Source organism: Xiphophorus couchianus, chromosome 1 (assembly GCF_001444195.1).
Source record: "Xiphophorus couchianus chromosome 1, X_couchianus-1.0, whole genome shotgun sequence".
NCBI lineage: Eukaryota > Metazoa > Chordata > Actinopteri > Cyprinodontiformes > Poeciliidae > Xiphophorus > Xiphophorus couchianus.
Window position 1 is genome coordinate 1,821,109 of NC_040228.1, and position 9,592 is coordinate 1,830,700.

General features: G+C 39.0%; 1 protein-coding gene across 1 annotated transcript; it reads right to left on the minus strand.

The window, feature by feature from the left end:
- Positions 1-1,287: 1,287 nt before the first annotated feature.
- Positions 1,288-7,734, minus strand: LOC114145443 (protein-glutamine gamma-glutamyltransferase 5). The gene is given in 11 exon segments (XM_028019014.1): positions 1,288-2,249; positions 4,840-4,880; positions 4,970-5,053; positions 5,111-5,367; positions 5,519-5,622; positions 5,759-5,780; positions 5,783-5,896; positions 6,697-6,874; positions 7,028-7,192; positions 7,256-7,350; positions 7,440-7,734. Coding segments are annotated over 11 exon segments (1,488 nt in total). The 5' UTR covers positions 7,705-7,734; the 3' UTR covers positions 1,288-2,086.
- Positions 7,735-9,592: the final 1,858 nt, after the last annotated feature.

Sequence of the window (9,592 nt, forward strand, 5' to 3'; positions counted from 1 at the left end):
AGGAATAACATTATAACATGATGTAAAGCTAAAAAGAGAGATGATTTTACATAATACTATCCACTTAATCTACATCTAGTGCAAAGCATCTTTTATCTTCACACACTGTCCCTGTTTGAAATAAACTAATAAACTAAACTAAAAAAAATGTGATGCACCTTTTTCTGAACTAAAACTAAGAAGTCCCTGTAATAACTTAAAAAATATGACAAAATTCAAGCATATCTGTGAACTATTAAAAAGTGGAACAACAAAACTTAAAAAACAAACAAACAAACAAACAAACATCTCCTTAGCTGCATTCTTCATATCAAACTCCATCTTTTGGTTTGGGACGCAGCAGGACCACACCTGCTGCGTCCCAAACCAAATAGTGGTTTTTATTCATTTGTTTTGCAGCCCTGCTTCTCAGTGTAATCAAGAATGTCAAAGAGAAACCATTAATTATACATGCTTTTATTTTAAGTTGAGGAATCACACAAAGTGGCACAGAGGACTTGAAAAATTTAATTCAAGGCTTCACAGAGGAACCACTTATTCATTAGGCAGAGAAGCCTGTCGCATTACAGGTTGGATTACAAGAAATGTAGGATTTATTGATTTTAATCAAGTCTCATTATGATGCTTAAGCTATGCATTGATATATTGGTAACAAGGAGGATGAAATTGCTGAGTGGCCAAAGGCTGCCTATCATGTTGATTAAAATGGTTTCTCTCTTGGCTGAGTGGACCTGGGCTGCATGTCATTCTGGTTTTTGTTGCCATCTTGAAATATAGACTAGCTCTAAAATAACAGACTTAAATCGAAGACAAGTAGAATGAAGGCCACTGTATTTGAAATTTTAGGGAATAGTGACACCTAGTTGTAAAAAATCTAAATTGTAAATCAGCTTTGTTACATCAACCAAAATATTAAAGTGTGCCTCTGAAAGATTTTGATTTAAAGTTATTTTTATAAAGTTTGTTTATACCTAGTAATAAAAAAGGGATTTAAAGTGAAAATACTTTTTATTTACATTTGCACAAAAATAGCGTCTCAAAAATTGTTTGCATTATTTTCCTTAATCAAGTGAAAAATATTTATTAGCATTACAGCAACCAAATGGTTTTAATAAATGCTGAGCAGATTTTTGCCTGAATCTTTGAGGATTTATCTCCAAGTCTTAGAAGTTGGAAAGCCTCTTTGCCATCACCCTAATCTTTCGCTCGCTCCACAGTTTCTCTCAGATTGAAGTTCCAAACAAATGCACATCTGTTTGGAAAAATGTGGAAATAGAAAACTGAAAATGGAAAATAACAGAATTTTAATTTATTAAATATTCCATTCATCCATTTCACTATTTTATACAAGCGTGACTAAATTAAAATAAGAAAAAAACAAACAAACATGCTCAGCACACTCCCACCTCAATCAAAAATAACAACAAAAAATCCTTGGCAAATGAAGAGTACCGCCACCTATCCAGGGACTTCTTTTGGCTTCATTTTTGAACCTGTCATTTCTTTTTTGTCCTGGTGACTGAAGTGGAAACACAACAAGGATAAGCAAGCAAGAAAGGCTGCTGTGCTGTAAACCTTAAGCCATCTAAAACAGCTTAAACTCTAAATAAAACCTTTGAAGTAAAATGCAAAGATAATTGACTATTTACTGCTCAAAACCAATAAATAGAACCAAACTTCAGAGTTTCAGACTTTCCTTTAAGAGTTTGTTTGTTGTTCTGCCAGCCTGTTAACCTTTACAGGTGATTTGATACTTTTAATGTCTGGGGTATTTATAGTCACTTGTAACATCCCCCTGTGACTGCACACTATTATTGCTCTGTTTCAAAATTGTGTAGGGATAAAATTTTAAAAAATTACTCGTTTGAATTAGTCAATGCCTTGTATTTCTATGGTAACAGCTGAGCATCAATGGTCCATTTATTATTCGAATATTTTGTTTTATCAGTGAATTGCATGCCATATATCTTGTGTTATGTTATAAAAAAGCTACACAAATACAATTTTTATACAAATATTTAAAATATTCTAATTAAGTGAATTTAGACATTCACATTTTGATTTGAGTTGAGTTGGTAAAATAGATTCATAACCATGGGGCCCTGACAGAAACTTTGTGGTAACTCTTGGAAACAGTGATGTAGTTGTTGCTGTGTGACAAAGTAGCTACTAGCAGCTTAGTTCCATGTGAAGTGGCCTTGATGGACACTTTCTTCTCTATCTTCTCGCCTGGATGAAGGAAACCCACCCTGGGGGACAGAAAGGAGAAACTTAATCTTCCAATTTCAGCTCAAACAGAGAGAGCGTTTATCTCCAGAGCCCTGAAACGCTCCAGAGATCCAATAGTTTTCCTCAAAAGCAGGCAAAACACCAAACATCTCTCTATTCTCTCAAAATAGAGAGATGTTTGGTGTTCTACTGTGTGCAAAATGATCACAAAATAACTGTGTTCAATCACACTTGTTCAACAGCTACATACAGAAACTATCACAATATCTGGTTAAAAAGACATTCTGTCATTCCCTATATAAAGATATACAGCACTTATATAATCATATTTTGGAGCTCTAAAAAATTACCAAAAGCATGAATCATGAATCATAATCAACCACTGTGATTAAATGTAATTTTTAAAGGGAAAGAAGGAGATACAAGCAGAGGAGAGAGAAGGATAGAGAGAATATAAGACAGATTCCTAAAAGTCTGTTTCTACACCTACAGAAAGAGAGAACTCAGTGTTCAGAACATCATGTTTTAACTTCAATCCACATCCACAATGTGTCGTATTAGCTTGGAGTGATTTTTCCTGGCCAAGTATTATGTTGTTTTTTGGAAAACTAACTATAGACGGACCTGCGGTGCTTGAGAGGTGTAGCATGTGACACACAACACGGATGCCTGTTGTTATGTAGTTATATCAATGTGTAGCATTAAAAGTTATGGTCACTTTTCCGTAATCTTTGGCTGTGTTCAGCTTTTTTTCATGATCTCTTGGAGAATAGATGTCTTCTGGACATTAAAGTGCAAACATAATTGAAAGGAATACACAGATGTATTCCTAAACCCAGTTTGGGCCAAATTATGATAGATGCCTTCTAAGACATTCCTCTTGTTTGCTTTGCTTTTGATTATGCAAGTGCTGAACTTAAAGCAATCCACCAGTACTGCAGCAAAACTGAATAAATCTGTGTGGAATGAATGTGGAATTTTTGTGCTTCCAGAAACAAAAATGTTTGTGTGTTAGCTTAGAAAATGGCACTAAATATAAGTAGAAAGGGCAATAGATTGCTTTTCTTTGTTAATCTAATCTTAGCAATAAAGAACTTGTATATTTAAAGGAGAATAAGGTAAAGAAAATCGATTGTATTGCAAAGGTAATTATGCCATGAAATGGCTGACGTAATCTGGCTGCTGAAGTATTCCTGTGCAATAAAATCAGAAACATATCTAACAACAATCCCAAACTTTGCTAAAATTATGAACATTTTTATTTGTAAGTGTGTAAAACTGCTAAAGCTCCAAACTACATGCAGTTGTAATTACAGGAAGAGGTGATTCTATAAAGTATTGTTTTATCATTTTTAATAGTAAAAAAAATGCTACATATCTATATACTTTTCCTTGCATTTTATATTTATGCTCTATTTTGTGTTGCTATACAAAATACATTGGAGTGTGAAGTTCTAACATGACAAAATATGGAGAAATATTTTGAATGTTTTACTAAGACACTACTAATGAGAGCAAAGGGCTAAAGAAAACAAACTGCTCAGTTCTTTAACTTTGGACAATTTTACATTCCTTCCTTCTCTTAAGGAAGGAATGTCATCTTTAACGCCCCCTACTGCCCTAGATTATCTATTACATGGTTTTTGACTAGAATGAATGAACAAAGACCTTACCTACTTGTTATTAATTCTTCAAGTAGTTTGATGTCTCATGTTCATGCTTTTATTTTGAAGTGTTCTCTTTTATTTTGAAGGACATTTGTGCCATTTCTTTTCTTCTTCTTGACATTCGTCAGTTGATCTCTTTTCTGCTTATTAAGAGCAGTGCCGCAATCATTCATGATGTAAGTAGTGATGTTAGTCATGTGACATGAATAGGTGGATGTTAATTATCACTTCTGACAGAGTTGCTTAGCTGCCAGGATAATTAAAGTGCCTGCACTTTTTGACTTTGAATAGATTGCACTAGAAAGCATTAAAGACTACATATTTGGTTTAGAAAATAATACAATGTAGTCATTTGACAATATGTGTTGAATGTGTTTTTTCCTTAAATCTTACCAATACAATCATCAGAAGTAATGGACCGTGTCCTGATATGAGGCGAAAATGTTGAGTAATAATACAAAAAGAAAAAAAAATAATGGGAGAGTTAGATTTTATTGACTTTCAAAAATAAAAAAAAAATTTAAAAAACAATACATTTCTGTGGCTCAAGGTGAAAGCAAAATGAACTGATTCTCCATTTGGTCTTTATGCATTTAACAAATCTGAAAACAATAAAACAGATTTCTGGCCATTCATGTCTTCTTATTAGATAAAAGTATAGTTATTTAAGGAGATTTGAAATGAATGTTTTAGGTGACAGCTATTTCTCATTCAGTTTTTTAAGTTTCTTACATCTAATAACTACAAACAATATTTACGTCATTAAGACTCAAGCAGTTACTCCCATTAAAGCATAATTTTTGTAAAGAGTTATTTAGATCTAAACTATTTTCATTAAGGAGACAGTAGTTTTCACAAGAAAGCATCTAAAACAAAGTTAATTTGGAAACATTTACCAGTGTATTCATGTATGAGCAGCATGTCTGTGCATCTAAAATCTTACCAACAAGGACATCTGCAGAGAACAAGGAGACGTCCTGCATGCTGTGAAAAAAAGTGAAAAACTTTGAGCTGCAGCAGCTAGACCTAACTCGACACATAATCGTCTGTGGGGTGTGTAGATTTAATGTTACCCCTAGTGTCTGTAGCTGAGTGTGAGCTGAAGCAGACTTTGAGAAAAAAGAGAGATGAAAAAAAAAAACATTTAAAGAAGGATTTTACGTATCCTATAGACACAAAAACAAGTTTGAATACCTCTTAAGTCATGTCTTTGCATTTCTGAAAAAGACAGCAAGAGCATTTAAACAAAGACAGATATAAGCATTTAGAGCATCTGAGCTGACGCTTTTGGTGCATATAAGCTGTCCCACAGTCCCAGTGTCCACTTTTTGCCCAACCTCAACCCCATTGTGCAAAATAAGACAACGGATGTCTCTGTCAACAGAGGCGTAAAGGAACGGGGTGTCAAACTTCACGGAAAAGCAGCGTTCACGGATGGCAGCAACCGGACACGGACTGCATCGGAATATTCCTATGAGACAGGATCACCACTACATTTTAGAGTGTTAACTTCTCACTTTGAACCTTCAATAGAAACATTTCTCCAGAGGAAAACCATACTCTGGTGGGTGAATTTACTTAAATTGTTTGTAGGAAAGTTTAGGAAACAATTCCCACCCTACCTCGACTCCTCTCTTGCGGTGTTGGGTCAACAACCTGCCAACCATCAAATCCTGGACCGAGGTCCGATCTCCTCATCCAGCACTCCACCCATACATGGAAGTTCCTGTAGGTACACACAGGTGATCACACTCTACAAACCGAAATGCATGGAATGGTGATGCAGATTATCCTTGCATAACAAAACTATAACCATCTTTTTTTAAAAAAAAAAAAAAGAAAAGCTGTTATGTTTGCTGTACCAAATGCTGTCTCTGGACAAGCCAACTTCTCCCCGTTGGTTGTGTAGTACTCTTCAATGGTGGTGTTGGCATCAGTGTCATGGGCTGCATTGAAAAATGTCACCACCTTCCTGGAGGGAATCCCCAGCACTCTCATAACTGAAAAAAAAGTTTGCGTGTTTTATTTGTTCTGCATTTCTCAGAACTGAAGAAGGTTCTGTCTATTATGGACAATAAACAGCACCCTCTCCACCACATAGTGGACAGACAGCGGAGCACCTTCTCACATAGGCTGCTCCAGCTCTGCTGTCGTAGGGACAGATACAGGAAATCCTTCCTGCCACATGCCTCACTGTACAATAAAAGCTAAATCATTGTTCTGCACTAATCAGTCCAATTTTGCACAACTGCACTGTGGCACACTTGCTGTACATATATTTACATATACATACTGTATCTGCATTTTTTTGAATCTTTGCAAGGACTGCTCTAAGTTGCTTTTTATATTGACAGCATGTTATATTTTATTTTTATTTTGTCTACAATTGCTACTCAGTGGTGGATGTTGTGTGTCTTGTCTCTATGCTGCTGTAACTGCAAAATAATTTCCCTGCTGGGATGAATAAAGTAATTCTATTCTATTCTGAGAAACTGCATTCCTCAGAAAAGAGGAATGCAGTTTGTTTCACATTACTGTTCTTCATCAGTAAGACCAAATCTGTGTCCAAAGGCAAGAAAACAACCTTGGTGTAGGGCAAGGAACAAGTTTTATACTTCAGTAGTAATCTAAACAAGGACAAAAAGAAAAACCTGAGTGTGGTCCAACCAACTTTGATCAATGGATCAAACGTCTTGCAGGAAGACATCAAGTCCAAAAAAAAAAAAAGCCTTTAACCAGAATCTTAACCAGACTCACTGTGTTGTCTTTGGAATCCTGATAGTGATGATTCCAGAAGTACCTGTGCAGAGGACCGATGCAAAGACCAGGCATTGCCTGTAGCGCACAGGCTTGAATTTGGATGAGAGCCATTGTTGGAGGATTTTAGCACTTCCGGTCCAAGCTGTTGGCTTGACACCGTCACGGTAGTCATGCTCCCATTTTCCAAGCAGAATTTCCAAATCATCGTTGGCATTTACCTTCAACAAAAAGAGGCACATTACCTAATGTTCTGTAGAACTGACCAGCAACTTGTTAGAGAATGTGATTTGGTGATATGTTGCTATGAATACTGGCACATATTTGTGGAATAATGGAATCCATTATTGTTAATAATAGTTGTTATAGTTTGCCATGGCACAGATGACCAGAGAGAGGTACACAGGGTTTGCTCATGAGATGTAGTCTTCGTGGTTGTTATCTTGGTGCTGTGGGCTGACTTGCAGTAGCGCCAGACATGCCTCCAGAACTCCTGGGTCATACTGCTCAAATCCAAACACACCGTATTATATCCTTTTCTGCAAATAAAGTTTTGAATCTTTCTATTCAGTAGGATTTCTGTTGTGCGTTTCCCACCTGACCAAACGACTCTGTACATTTTGACAACTGCCCATGTATACCAGTCCATAATCACTCTTAACATACTCCTCTATGCTCGCCTTCTGTGGCATGTATAACCAGATCATCTGAAATTCAGTAGCAGGAGAGTGGGGCATCTTCAACAAAATAAAAGCAAAGGTGGGAAAGGGATTTGGAAGAAAAACATGGACTCACCTCTCAGCCAAGGATTGCACAGCAGCACAAATGTCCCAACTTCATAAGTTTGTGCTGGAATTGTCTCTATTTGGACCAGGAGCTGATAGACTCCCACCGAAAACAGAACCAGGGAGCAGATGTGGATGGTGACTGACCCAAAACGGATGTCTCTGGGATGAACTTTAGCTGACCACCTCTGGTGGTTTGAACATTCTTCTGAGAACAAAACTGGGATCCCCTGAGTCAGACTCCTTACACAGAGGAAACCACTCATAATGGAAATGTGGAACTACACCTTTCAAATTTACACTGAATACTACACTACAGTACAGACCAAAAGTTTGGACACACTTTCTCATTGAATTCAATGAGAAGATGTGTCCAAACTTTTGGTCTGTACTGTATGTTTAATAAGTTTGGTTTTCTGCTTCAGCATTGCTTTAGTATGAATATAATTTACACATACACAAAACAAATGGTTTAGTATTTTCTGTTGCTGTTAGGACAGAAGATGAAGCGTTCTAACAACACATTGGATGAATATTGAGTTGGTGCTGGGTTCTAAAAAAACATCAGCAGAAGCCTCATCATTCTTCATAGCTGCCATTTTGAACTATACAAAAACCTGATCACGCTTAGCTGAAAAAACAGGATGGAATAAGAAATGGGAAGATATTGGTAACTAATCAGAGACCAGTAAGAAAAACCATAAAAGACATGGTTATTTGTTTTTCATTTTAAACATTAAATAATAAATATACATGAAAGTATTTTTTGCAGTCAAAAACAGATCATTCATTTTGGTTTATGTTTTTTGCACTTATTTTTTCACCACTAAGTAAACATAAATATAAACTTAAAATATAAATGAGTATCTAAATCCATCCATCCATCCATCTTCTTCCGCTTATCTGAGGTCGGGTCGCGGGGGTAGCAGCTTCAGAAGGGAGGCCCAGACTTCCCTCTCCCCAGCCACTTCTTCTAGCTCTTCCAGGGGAATCCCGAGGCGTTCCCAGGCCAGCCGAGAGACATAGTCCCTCCAGCGTGTCCTGGGTCTTCCCCGGGGCCTCCTCCCGGTGGGACGTGCCCGGAACACCTCACCAGGGAGGCGTCCAGGAGGCATCCTGGCCAGATGCCCGAGCCACCTCAACTGGCTCCTCTCGATGTGAAGGAGCAGCGGCTCTACTGTGAGTCCCTCCCGGATGACTGAGCTTCTCACCCTATCTCTAAGGGAGAGCCCAGCCACCCTATGGAGAAAACCCATTTCGGCCGCTTGTATCCGCGATCTCGTTCTTTCGGTCATGACCCAAAGCTCATGACCATAGATGAGAGTGGGAACGTAGATCGACCGGTAAATCGAGAGCTTCGCTTTTTGGCTCAGCTCTCTCTTCACCACGACGGACCGGTACAGCGCCCACTTGACAGCAGACGCTGCGTCAATCCGCCTGCCGATCTCCCGCTCCCTTCTTCCCTCATTCGTGAACAAGATCCCGAGATACTTGAACTGCTCCACCTGGGGCAGGACACCCCCCTTGACCCGGAGAAGGCACTCTACCCTTTTCCGGCTCAAGACCATGGCCTCGGATTTGGAGGCACTGATCCCCATCCCGGCCGCTTCACACTCGGCTGCGAACCGCTCCAGCGAGAGCTGCAGATCACAACCTGATGAGGCCAGTAGGACCACATCGTCTGCAAAAAGCAGAGATGAGATCCTAAGGCCACCAAATCGGATCCCCTCAACACCTTGGCTGCGCCTAGAAATTCTGTCCATGAAAGTAATGAACAGAATCGGTGACAAAGGGCAACCCTGGCGGAGTCCAACTCTCACCGGAAACGAGCCCGACTTACTGCCGGCAATGCGGACCTAATCCGGTGTCATACGGTACCCCATACTCCCGGAGAAACCCCCACAGGGCTCCCCGAGGGACACGGTCGAACGCCTTCTCCAAGTCCACAAAACACATGTAGACTGGTTGGGCGAACTCCCATGCACCCTCCAGGACCCTGCCGAGGGTGTAGAGCTGGTCCAGTGTTCCACGACCAGGACGAAAACCACACTGCTCTTCCTGGATCCGAGGTTCGACTATCCGACGGACCCTCCTCTCCAGGACCCCTGAATAGACCTTGCCAGGGAGGCTTAAGAGTGTGACCTCTCTATAATT